Source organism: Cyclopterus lumpus, chromosome 18 (assembly GCF_009769545.1).
Source record: "Cyclopterus lumpus isolate fCycLum1 chromosome 18, fCycLum1.pri, whole genome shotgun sequence".
NCBI lineage: Eukaryota > Metazoa > Chordata > Actinopteri > Perciformes > Cyclopteridae > Cyclopterus > Cyclopterus lumpus.
In genome coordinates this window covers 15542882-15556062 of record NC_046983.1, presented here as the reverse complement: position 1 = coordinate 15556062, position 13181 = coordinate 15542882, and the positions used below count along the sequence as shown (strand labels likewise).

General features: G+C 40.9%; 1 protein-coding gene across 2 annotated transcripts in view; it reads right to left on the bottom strand.

Annotated features, from left to right (window-relative positions):
* rap1gds1 (RAP1, GTP-GDP dissociation stimulator 1) overlaps positions 1-12175 on the bottom strand; it is a 36911-nt gene extending 24736 nt beyond the window's left edge. Inside the window, exons 1-4 of one of the 2 annotated variants that reach the window (XM_034556642.1) lie at positions 11799-12175; positions 7650-7757; positions 6152-6274; positions 4369-4494 (exon numbers count right to left, since the gene is read on the bottom strand). In XM_034556642.1, coding sequence (XP_034412533.1) covers positions 4369-4494; positions 6152-6274; positions 7650-7757; positions 11799-11802 — 361 coding nt within the window. In that variant the 5' untranslated portion in view covers positions 11803-12175. The remainder of the gene's footprint in view (positions 1-4368; positions 4495-6151; positions 6275-7649; positions 7758-11798) is intronic. The other variant, XM_034556643.1, reaches the window with a different exon arrangement.
* Between the last annotated feature and the right edge of the window lie 1006 nt (positions 12176-13181).

Below are 13181 nucleotides of genomic sequence, written 5' to 3'. Positions count from 1 at the left end.
CGATCCCCGGCTCCACTAGCCCATGTTGATGTGTCCTTGGGAAAGACACTTAACCACAAAATTGCTCCCATAGCTGTGCCTACGGTGTGTGTGTGTGTGTATGTTAGTTACTGCTGATGTGCAGGTGGAACTGTAGCTCCTCCCATCAGTGTATGAATGGGTGAATGATGTGTTAAAGCACTTCGAGTGTCTGGAAGACTAGAAAAGCGCAGGTCCATTGACCATCCATCCACGCACAGCCAATGCGTGGAAAGCATCAAGTATGTTGGTATCTCCCTTTGGAGTATACTGGAAGAGGGTTGAGTATAACCGCTGCTCTTTCACTCTGAAAGAGGTCCCTTGAGGTGGTTTGGGCGTCAGAGAGCACCCTTACTGTTATTCCCTTACTACTAAAGATGTACGGCAAAGGTATGTCTGAATATACCCGACAAAGATTCTTAAAACTCAAAGAACACAATGTGACAAACGGATTTTTATTTTTTTTATTTTGATATTGTTTTTTATTGTCATCAAGTAAGAAATGTTTGTAATGACCAATGAAAAATCGTATGTATGTACGTATGTATGTACATATGTATGTATTAACGTATGTACGTACGCATGTATGTATTAACGTATGCATGTATTAACGTATGTATGTATTAAAGTATGTATGTATTAAAGTATGTATGTATTAACGTATGTATGTATGTATGTACGTATTTATGAATGTATGTACGTATTTATGAATGTATGTACGTATGTATGTATGTACGTACGTACGTATTAACGTATGCATGTATGTACATATGTACGTACGTATGTATGTACATATTTATGTATGTATGTATGTACGTACGCACGCATGTATGTACGTACGTATGTATTAACGTATGCATGTAAGTACATATGTACGTATGTATGTATGTACATATTTATGTATGTATGTATGTACGTACGCACGCATGTATGTACGTACGTATGTATTAACGTATGCATGTATGTACATATGTACGTACGTATGTATGTACGTATTTATGAATGTATGTACGTATTTATGAATGTATGTACGTATGTATGTACGTATTAACGTATGTATATACGTACGTATGTATGTACGTATTTATGTATGTATGTATGTATGTATGTACGCACGCACGCACGCATGTATGTACGTATTAACTCTGCTTCCTCCCCGGAGTCGTTGTGACTTCACGTCTCATAGGGTCCATTGGACCTGGAGGTGTCTGATGCTGGTGAGCCGGCCTCCCGCGTTGGCCCTGCTGATGCCCCCCCCCCCTCCTCTCTACCTCCTTCTTTTTTCATGGATTGGAGTTCCATTCATACATTGTCATATTCATGTAATGTGTTTATGTAACTCTGTAACTCTGTTCATCTGGTCACATGACATCTATTCATCTGTCCATCCGGGGAGAGGGATCCTCATCTGTTGCTCTCCTGAAGGTTTCTTCACTTTTTTCCCTGTCAAAGGTTATTTTTGGGGAGTTTTTCCTGATCCGATGTGAGGTCAAAGGTCAGGGATGTCGTATGTGTACAGATTGTAAAGCCCTCTGAGGCAAATTTGTAATTTGTGATATTGGGCTATACAAAATAAACTGAATTGAATTGAATTAACGTATGCATGTACGTACGTATGTACTAACGTATGTATGTACTAACGTATGCATGTATGTACGTATTTATGTATGTATTAACGTATGTATGCATGTACGTATTTATGTATGTACGTATTTATGTATGTATGTATGTATGTATGTATGTACGTATTAAAGTATGTATGTATTAAAGTATGTATGTATTAACGTATGTATGTATGTATTAACGTATGTATGTATTAACGTATGTATGTATTAACGTATGCATGTATGTACGTACGCATGTATGTATGTACGTATGTACGTATGTATGTACATATGTATGTATTAACGTATGTATGTACGTACGTATGTATGTATTAAAGGATGTATGTATTAACGTATGTATGCACATATGTATGCATTAACGTATGCATGTATTAAAGTATGTATGTATGTATGTGTGTACGTATGCATGTATGTACGTATTTATATATGTATGTACGTATGTATGTACATATGTATGTACATATGTATGTATTAACGTATGCATGTATTAAAGGATGTATGTATTAACGTATGTATGCACGTATGTATGCATTAACGTATGAATGTATTAAAGTATGTATGTATTAACGTATGTATGTATGTGTGTACGTATTCATGTATGTACGTATTTATATATGTATGTACGTATGTATGTACGTATGTATGTACATATGTATGTACATATGTATGTACATATGTATGTATTAACGTATGCATGTATTAAAGTATGTATGTATTAACGTATGTATGTACGTATTTATGTATGTACGTATGTATGTATTAATGTATGCATGTACGTATGTATGTATTAACATTTTAATTAACGTATGCATGTATGTACGTATGTATGTATTAACGTATGTATGTACGTACGTATGCATGTATGGATGCATGTATTAATGTATGCATGTATTAATGTATGTATGTATTAATGTATGTATGTATTTATGTATGTATTAAAGTATGTATGTATTAACGTATGTATGTATTAACGTATGTATGCATGTACGTATGTATGCATGTACGTATGTATTAACGTATTTATGTATGTATGCAAGTATTTATGTACGTATTAACGTATGTATTCATGTATGGACGTACAGTATGTATTAACGTATGTATTAACGTATGTATGTACATATTTATGCATGTATGGTTGCATGTATGCATGCATGTATTTATGTATGTATTAACATATGAATGTATTAATGTATGAATGTATTAACGTATGTATGCATGTATTAGATCTATTTTACTAAAGCAATAAGGCAGCATGTGTGTTTCTTTAATGTAGCAGGCAGCTGTGTCTCTACACTCTCCCAATGAGTCTGATAAAACCATGGCCCCCCTAGACTCAAACAAATGTCACATCCCCCCGGATTCCACAGGTCGCCAGCTTTTCAAACTAAGCAGCACAACTGACAGCTGTAATTAAAGCCTCCAAAGCTGGCTGTAAACTCAGGCTTTAAGTCTGCTGCTCCTCCCTGTGCTCAAAACTCAAATACTCCACTGCTGCTACAGTCACTCATTGAATTTCTTAAAGCGGAGAAGATGCCACTAATCAGTATTATTGTCATATAAACGTGATACATGCTCATCACTAAACAAACGATAACATGGTTTTTTTGATCACACGTAGTTCAAAACTATATTTTCCTTGAACCCAATCCATTTATCCCAACTTCAAAAACGCAATAACCAAATGCATCTTAACTTTGTTTGCATTAAGATATGCCATCAGCCATGTGCATACATTATATATATATATATTTATATTGAAGCCTTTTAGTTGCAAATGAGCAGGTACCAGGAAGGTGTAGAATGGGAGCTTATCATGTCAAAACATTTGCACTGTGAAATATTTGATGTGTAATGGGATCGTCTATTAGCAGCCACACGATGGAGGTTTCATCTTAAGAACAACGTAAATACTCTGAACAGGTCACATTTTAACTGCATCTTTGTAAAGATTACTTTGACATTTTAATTTGCTGACGGAAGTTGCATTGCATATGAAGTAGGTCTGTTAGTTTGAAAGTACAGTTAATTCTAATCTACATACATTTCTTCAGCCCGGACATAATAATCATGGTAAGAACATCTGGCTCAGATTTGAAGCCTCACCAAAATGCCAAACGCCATCCCACTCAGTGGGTGACATTAGTCACAACCTCAAAAACTAAGCGATCAATAGATTATGATTTAAATTATGATGGGCTTTGTATTTTATGAATCCCTGTCAACTGATAAATCATACCAGATTTATTAGACATGATGAAAAATAAATCAGTATTCAAAGCAAACTCAATTCCACGTTCTAATGTATATCAAGCGATGTATGAGTGGAAATCCCTCCAACAGGTCACTTCACAAAATATTGTTTAGCTTGAAAATGTCATTAGAAAACGCATCTTGGTGGCTCAATATTTGGTTTAGTTTTTGTCATGACTAATTCTACATATTTTTCAATTTTTTTCTTCGATGGCAGTGGAAATTCAACCGATCAATTCCAGTGTTCAAACCTAACAGACAGCAACGCAGCAACTGCAGTGCCCTCTCTGCAGATGCTGTGAGAGTGGTGAATGCAAAGAGACCACTCTGTTAAGGGCTGTGAGGCTGAAACACCGGGTTGAACATCAACGCTTTCAGAAGCAGAATCCCTTTCATGACTCATTTTCTGTGTGATGGCGATGACAAGGCTCATGAGGGATTCAATGTTCCTCGTGCAAAGCAAACTCCTACTTACGGCTGTCGTAACAGATGTTGCCGAGCGCTCGGCCAGTCTGCAGCAGAACCTCCTGGTTGGCGGAGTGCAACAGCTGAATTAGAGGAGGGATGAGGCCGGCTCCGACACAGGGACTCCGCATGAACTCTGAGAGGGGGAGAGGAGTCGGGGGACAGGTCAGTATCAAACGTCTCAAGTTAAACGTGCTCGAGCAAGTTAAGAGCGTCAAACTGCTATATTACTCACGTCTGCTATAACTTTACTCATAGTATCTGTAGTACATGTAGTGATCACATGATCAAGATATGCAGTGCCTTGAACAAATGAAGAAAGGTAAAATGTCATGAAAGAGTGACACCGATCCAAAACTAGTATGATCAATTAGTACATTGTTCCCAACACGTCTCTTTCTCTGCAGGAGCTCCAGATCTACTCGAGAAGTCTCAATCAAAGCAAAGGTTATGTCATGTGGTGCTTGGGTCCACTCCTTCACAAAACTAGATGGAGAAAATCTGACATTGCTGCGACATGTTCTACCCATAGGCCTCCACTTCACTTTAAAAGGGACAGTGTGCTTGCATGAGGTACTTCTCCATAGTCCGTGTGTTACAGTAGATGAGTTTGGAGAAACAGAAAGTACAGAGCAGGTGCAAAGCACTGCTGTGGACGGGGTCTAGACACCTTGGTAAAGCAAGTCAACATGACTGAACGAAGCAGAGATGACAGCTCAAAAGGGGTGAACATTTTCTAAATATAGCAAATAATTGAGATTTTCTCAGCGTCTAAAATGTGTTTTGCTGCAGCGTTGCTTTGCTCCCGATTGGCAGCTGCTTTCCATCACTGTCAATCGGAGCTGCAGCCAATAAATATACAGTTATTAGTCACATGGAATGAATGCAAATTGGAACATTTCCAACTGAAGGCTGAATCCAGACGTTACTGGTGAAGGAGGCTTAAGATACGCATCACCTAACCGGAGCGTCCTGATAGCTACCTGCACTGTGGGACACATGAGGGGACGAGGGACGGGACACAAAGAGGTGATAATGCCATGATTCACATGCTCTGTATGTGGACTAGTCTCCACTGTGAGCAGATATCCATTTGGGAACTCGTGTTGCATCATGTGGCTTTGGGAGGGGATGAGGCCCGATGCTCTGCTTCGGTGGCGTTTCATACTAATTAAATCACACGCCTTTCTACAGCCACTCTTGCCCGGTGCAGCTTTAAACCATCACGTCAGTTCAGACTGTCAGACTGCAGAGGGAGTTGTCTCGAGCCCACAGTCACTTGGCTTGCTCGCAGACATTTCCGGAAGCCGTGACAGTTAAATGCCAGCGGGTTGTTGCCAAGCTTGGCAAACTGCTGGGGAGCAGCCTAATCATTAGCTGCCATCTCGCAAGCTGCTAAAAAGACGTTTATTATCCTAACCTTTTCTCGTCCAGAGTTCTAATGACGTCGGCTTCTTCCCACTTTAAAAGCTTCTCCTGTGCTCAAGCAAAGGCATCATGGATAACTGAAGCGCTCCAACGCTGCTGTTATGCAACACTTGAGTCCTTACACAACCAACTCACAGACGGTGACAGCTTATGGCCTGTCAATCAAGCATGCTACTGTTTAAGTCTTCAAATATTTGAATCCATGGAAATATTCTGCAATATCCAGTCCCACCCGGTAATGTATTCATGATGAAAAAGCAAAAAGGATGAGAGCTAGAGGAAGGGTAGAAACGGAACGCTGCCGAATGGAGGACCAGAAAGTCAGAATGCTCCTGTGTGGATGAGCGTGGAAAACGACACCTCACCATTTTTGGCCAGCTCAGCTATGATGTTGGCTACTTTAGGGGTGCAGGAGGACTGGGGACTGAGCAGGGTGGGGAGCAGGGGGAGAATGCCCATCTCCTGGATCTTCACACTGGCCTCGGTGTCTGCAGGAGAAATAAAGAGAATGAATGTAATGTCCATGAAAGGGGTGGTTTAGCTGCAGGATTGTATGCTTCTCCATCGTCAGTGTATTAGCTACAGTGGGCAGCAGCAACAAGTATTAGACACCTAAAAGCATCTAGCTTTATTTTATTTATTAATATTATCACACATTCTTCAATGAAAATTAAAGAATTAAACTAAGAGTTAATGTACAACCTGCTCACTCTTGCATACATATGCATATGTAGCTAGAACAACAATCAATTTAGGAAGCTGATAATGAGAAGTGAAATAAATCTGATAACGATAGATTACCTAATCGGTTTTATTTTCTTGCATCAACAAAGAACAAACATCAATTAAAATGGGTTGTTAAATTGTAACCAATATCTATATAGTAAATACAATATTTTGTTGGTGTAAAAATGTATTTGTCATTGCTCTGATAAGCAAACTATGTCATGGACATGTACCAAAACCTATATAGCAGAAAAAAGCTAATATCAACCAATATATTGCCAATATCAGGATGGAATTCCTCCTACATTTTTAGCTTGACTCATTTATGGTCACAAAGAGAAGAAAGATCGTCATCTGAGGAAGGGACGTCACAAGTCAGTGATCTTGCAGATTTATTGTGTAGCACACTGCAAGATGGCTCTGATTAAATCTTGGTCGCAATCTGTTTCACACTTCAAAAAAACACTGCAAAATATCTGTTTCACAATATCTGCTTTACACTGCAAAATATCTGTTTTACAATATCTGTTTCACACTACAAAATATCTGTTTTACAATATCTGTTTCACATTGCAAAATATTTAGAAGAGGACATCTGAAAGCCTTGGCCATAGTGGACGGGGGAAGAATTGTCATGAAATCTGGTCCAGAGATCCAGGTCCCCCTTTTCCTCTTTTTGTCCAAGACTTTGCTTTTTGACCAGATACCTGCAAAACTACTGACAGTCCTCTCAGCCTCAGATGTACTTTGGGTTTATTGATTATTAGTAAATGTTAGCATGCTAACTACGATGGTGAACATGGTAAACATTAAAACTATTATCTTGTATGTTATTGTGTGCTGTGTCCTGTGAATTCTGTCTCATTTCATGCCGTACTCAGACAGAATTTGGAGTATAATTTCTGACAATTTCGGTCAAATTTAATGCTGGCTGGATATAATTCATCAAATGAGTAACCAACCAAATTATTCTGAGGGTTTAAATCAGACGACTGCTTTTTCCTACATTCAAATAAGACAGACAATACGACATGGATGTCACTAGGTCCAGGGTGGGCAGACTTCAGAGACTTTCATGGGGAACTTAGAAAGGAGGCGATGGATGGACACACTAGGTGTGAAACGGGCTCTACTTACTGTTGTTGGCGAGTGCTTTCAGCAGGCAGTCCAGACAGCTCTCCACGCTGTCAGTGGCGCTGTCTGTGGACGCCAGCTTCAGCTTCTCCAGGGCGTCACTTAGGTTGTCTGGAAACAGAGACGTTCAATGAACAACGGCTGGGAGACATGACGACAGCAGGAGGCCTTTACATGCTTTAATGTTAAAAAAACACGTTATTTTCTCATACGGTCTGTCTGAATATACCTGTATTCACCCTTCGATTTAGCAGCTATCTCTTTAAGCCCCACTCCCAAAAAAGCTCAGTCTGCTCCGAGAGGCTTGTGAGTAAAATATGGTGTACCTTATTCCTATGAGTCTGCATGTGTCATAGTCAACGAGAGGTGGGGGGAAATATAGTCTCCGTCTTCCTCACGTTGTAAGCTAGGCTAACTACTAGCGCCATTTGGTAAGGGGGCTGAGCTCCAGCAGCCCAATATGGATACAAACCAACCGGCCCCTCCTGATTAAAGCTGATGCATTTCACTTATTCTTCTTCTTCTGCCTAACTAAATAAATGGTGAAGTGAATCAGGAAGTAGATGGCATCTTTTTTTGCCAAGGATTTGCGTCACTACTCAGTCATTGAGAACCAGAGCTTTCTCCATGTTGCACACTTTGAACCGAGACACAACATTCATCTCCATGTTTTCACAAACAGTGATGCTCTACAACCAACCGGAGCTAGTGTCATGAGTCTCTGAGGATGGGAGTCAAATGCTAAACGTGGACAGCCGTTGCCACAGATGCATGTATAGTTTGTGTGTTACATGTTTCAAAAAGCGTTATTTTATGAGAGCTGAATGCCCATAACAGGATGATTTGGTTGAAGACAAATCTATATTATTTATTAGTGAATAAGGGCAGCTTGGTATGTCAAATGGTGTTGGTTCTCTTTGCAGTGCTGGAAATGTAACCCTCCAGTTGACACATCTCTTCTATTAGTTACTAATATTGAATTAATAAAAGATAATGGAAGTAAATGAATTTGTTTTATTTAATCCTGAATCATTACAAATATGCAGTGTTTTTAAGATAGAAGATCAACACAGTGGTAAAAAACAGAAAACAATATTCCGTTTGGTAGAGTAAAAAAAAAAGAAAGATCATTAATGTTCTAAAGTACTACATAAGACAAACACAATAATGACCAAAGACTATTTTATGTTGATTTGTGCATTTTTGTCATAAATGCAGCAAAGTCTCAGAGCTACCGATGACCGCATCTGCATGCACCTTTGTTGTCATGGAGATGTATTAGCAGTAGCCCTGCGATGGATTGGCAACCTGTACCATGTGTGCTGGCAGAGGTTCCAACACAATAAGCGGTTAAGAGATTCGGTGAGAGGATGGAGGATCAGTTCTATGGGATGACATTCAGGACTTTGTATTTGATATCGATATACTACCATCTGACCTCTTTAGAAAAATCCATCCTAGTCCAATTCAAAGTGATATTTAATTGACGTAATATTTAATGTGGGTGCTGAGTGTATTTAAAAAGGTGAAACTGCTGCAGGAACACAATAAACAGCGCCAGCACAAGCAACCCTCTAATGGCTGACTGATAGATAGAGCTTCTTCCAAATCTCATTGGGAACCACTATTTTACATTTCAAAAATAGGGATGACAAACAGCAAAACCTGCACCTGAAACCTTGTTTCATTAGTGATATTAAAATACCACTTCCAAAGGGGTTTTGAGACGGATTCTTGCCAGATGTTGAAATGTTTAATCTTTAGTCCTCCCAAATATAACTACATCAGTAAGAGGTCTGTGGACTCGGCCTCTAAAGTGCCTGACACCAGTGATAGTAGTCATTCCGCATGCAAATCGACACAGAATATCTTAACCGGCGAAGACCAAAGAGGGCTCTACTAAGAGGGGGCAGCCCTAGAAGGTGCACCATTGGTCGGTCAAGTTGTTTTAGTTACCGCATTGGACGTCGCACGTTAAAACTGATCGGGGCGCCCAGTAGCTTCGACTGGCTCTTATGCTCAATGGGTTACTCGTTGCTGTGTTCTCCGAAACACTCGTGGGGCGTACAAACAAAACAGTCTGTGCAGAAGGACGACGTTAGCAGGGGTTACCAGAAGAACGGCAAAGAGCACACATGGCTGCACAGAACTCCTCAAAGCCGAGGCAGACCATCGGAAACTTGTATCTGTCCATGGACATTTTATTTTGCCTTCATACAATCTGACCTGAAAAGAAACAAATGTTGTAAAGCACTACGGTTGAAAAATCATGAAAACTACTTAATTCCGCTGGCAAAACAGTATGTATTCAAATGCAGATGTTTAAGATGTCCAGTTGTTAAAAGCAAATTGGACGATGACCGTTTAAAAAGATGAATTCATTATTTCAGTTGCTTTTAGCAGATCATTTATCGGTGGCAGTTGTGTCCTCAGTTGTATTGCAATGAACTAATGTCTCATTCTACAGACTTCTGTATACAATAAAGAGGGGGGAAAGCATTGAACTTGTCCACCTTGAAATGAAAGCCTACGTGGTGACGACACATTGACCATTCATGGTCGAGCCATACACTGCTCTTCTTCTCTTTACTCAATGAGAACTGCAAGCCCTCAAATCTGCGACACTGCCCGCCATTTAACCACAGATACTGAATCAAAGATTTATGCACGTCAATGACATCCTTCCTGTTATTCTTATTGATCAGTGAAAGAAACAAATTACAGATTGCGTATTTCTTCAATTCAGTTTATGTTGTATAGCCCAAAATTACAAATTCCCCTCAGAGGGCTTTACAATCTGTACACATACGACATCCCTGACCTTTGACCTCACATCGGATCAGGAAAAACTCCCCAAAAATAACCTTTGACAGGGAAAAAAGTGAAGAACCCTTCAGGAGAGCAACAGAGGAGTTTACCTCTCCCCGGATGGACAGAAGAATAGATGTCATGTGTTCAGAATGAACAGAGATACAGAGTTACAACACTTACAATATGGTGACAATGATCTTAATGGGTGACAAATGCCTATAAAGCAAGTTCCTTATAGTATGCGTTATATGAGCTAGAGTGATGCTTATTCACTGGGTCTATATTACTCTGTTTTTGGATGCATAATTACTTGCAGCCTCCGGTCCACACTCAGCAGAATCTGATTAGGACCGACTTGTCGGGTTGGGTCCAGAACGCACTCTAATTACTCGAGAGGCTGACACACTACTTTCTCGTCCATTTTATCGACCGTCAATAAAGAATAAGATTCATTTTAATTATCTAAAAATGCTGCAATAACAGGGGGAGCTGCCGTCCCAGGATTGTGCCAACAAACCAAGTGATGAGAAGTTGCATAAGGATTGCAGACACTCGAGCAGTGACCTGTTTTTTTCTGCCGGTTGCTCGTGCACTGCACAACCCACACATCCATCCTCCATGATAGATGCCTGATAGCATGACAACATAAGGGGTCCAGTCTGGGATCAGACTTCATGGAACACCTCATCCCCTGTCAAACACATAATGCTCCTTGTGCCACTCAGGGACGCCACATGTGGGAACTGGTTGTTTTTAAATGTGATAGATGGAGAGGTAATAGTAAGTGAATGTTTTAAAGAGATATTCATACTGTATATACACACAGTCAGAGCAGTGCAGTATAAACAGCAACACGAAGTGGGCTGATGGATCCTATTGCATAACAGCTGTGGGATGGAGGGGTGCCATCGACATCATCCACAGCGCAGCCTGCCATTTCAGGGGACGCACATTTCATCTGGAGACCCGGACCTCCGAGCCATCTCGAATAGAGGGGGAGCGAGGGGCCAAGTGAATGCATCGCGTTGTCAGAGCCGGCGGGGAGAGCAAGGAAGCCACCCCACCCGAGCACTGAAGCAGACTCGCACGCGCACCTGCGCGCGCATGCACACATACATGACTTTGCTACAGTCAGCTTTTCACACGACTAACTAACATTAGAGTACTTAAGCAGATAACTATGAGGGTACTGCATGATGCACCACAGCCACCACCCACCGTCCATGGCCGCTTCGACGCGGTGAGATGATACACGTCCTACGGTTTAACTAACGTTAAGTGGTAAGAACAGTTGTGAGCTAGCTCTGCTCGGGGCGCGCTGGTTGCTAGCGGTCTACTCACCCATCTCAGCAGGATGTTGCTCCGGAAAATAAACCGGCGTGTTAAGCTCTCCAGGGCAGCTGTGGAGCGAGTCGTAGTAGCCGGGAGGCCCCGCTTTCCCTTCACTGTGTGTCCGTTAAACCGCCTTAAACTGGCGAAGTTAGCGGGTTGAGGTGAGCTAGCTAGCTAGCCAGTTAGGAAGCAACAGCAGCCACGGGCAGTGCCGCTCAGATGGATGCTGCTGCACAGTGGCCTGTACACCGGGTGACGACCGAGTTAACACATCGGACTTCCTCTCACATCCACACCAACAGTCAAGACCTGCTGGCTGGCACTCCCCTGGACGACAGGCTCAATCTGACATGCCAAACCGGGGATTTAGAGTACCCTTTCCGGTTAGAGCCTTCAAAATAAAAGTACTTGAAGGTGTCGTGTGGCGCATAACCAGTAGATGGCAGTCTGAGGCAGCCCGATGCTAACCAATGAATTAGAAACACAGCGTTGTGCCATCAGTGTCTGATTTAATATAGAATGTATAACGATCGGTTTATTATTAACTTACACGTATATTTTATTGAATATGTATTAAATAACTATTTTCAAAGGATTTTTGAATGAATGCACATTTTAAATCGATTTTTTGTTAATCTCACGTACCCCCTGGAGTGCCCCAGGGGTACACGTACCCACATTTGAGAACCATTGAATTTTATATTTACCTTGGCCAAAGAACACAAAAAACTAAAGGTTGGGAACCACTGTTTTGAATTAACGTAATGCCAGGCTGAAAAGTAGTTAGGAGTAGTAGTAGTAGTACAAACTTGTTGTGTTGCACCTCTAACCCCAGTGATGTCACACTCTGGGACTATTTTCTCGAGGCTACTGAAATGCGATACACGTTTGGTGGCTACAACATTATCAGGAAACACTGCATAAACTTTCATTGCTATGCAGATGATACTCAATTATATATATCCATCAAACCAGAGGAGACCAACCAGCTCGCTAAAATTCAAGAATGTCTTAAAGACATAAAAACATGGATGACCTGCAACTTCCTGATGTTGGGGGGGGGGGGGGCATCAGCAGGGCCAAGGCAGGAGGCCGGCTCACCAGCATCAGACACCTCCAGGTCCAATGGACCCTATGAGATGTGAAGTCACCTCATGTCCACAGACATTGTGAGTCATGTTCTAATGTTTTAAATGAGTAAAAGCTGCACACAATCATTATGGTTTGGGCTGAAATATGCTGAGATTTAATTTAATATGTCTTTTGTTTTTTTCAATCAGTTGTGTATTCATACATTTCCTGAAACGTATATATGAAACTTTCTTTGGTTCAGAAACGTCGTCATTCAACGCATTTTGTGGTTTGCAGAAACGTAAAATGTCAAGATGTTCC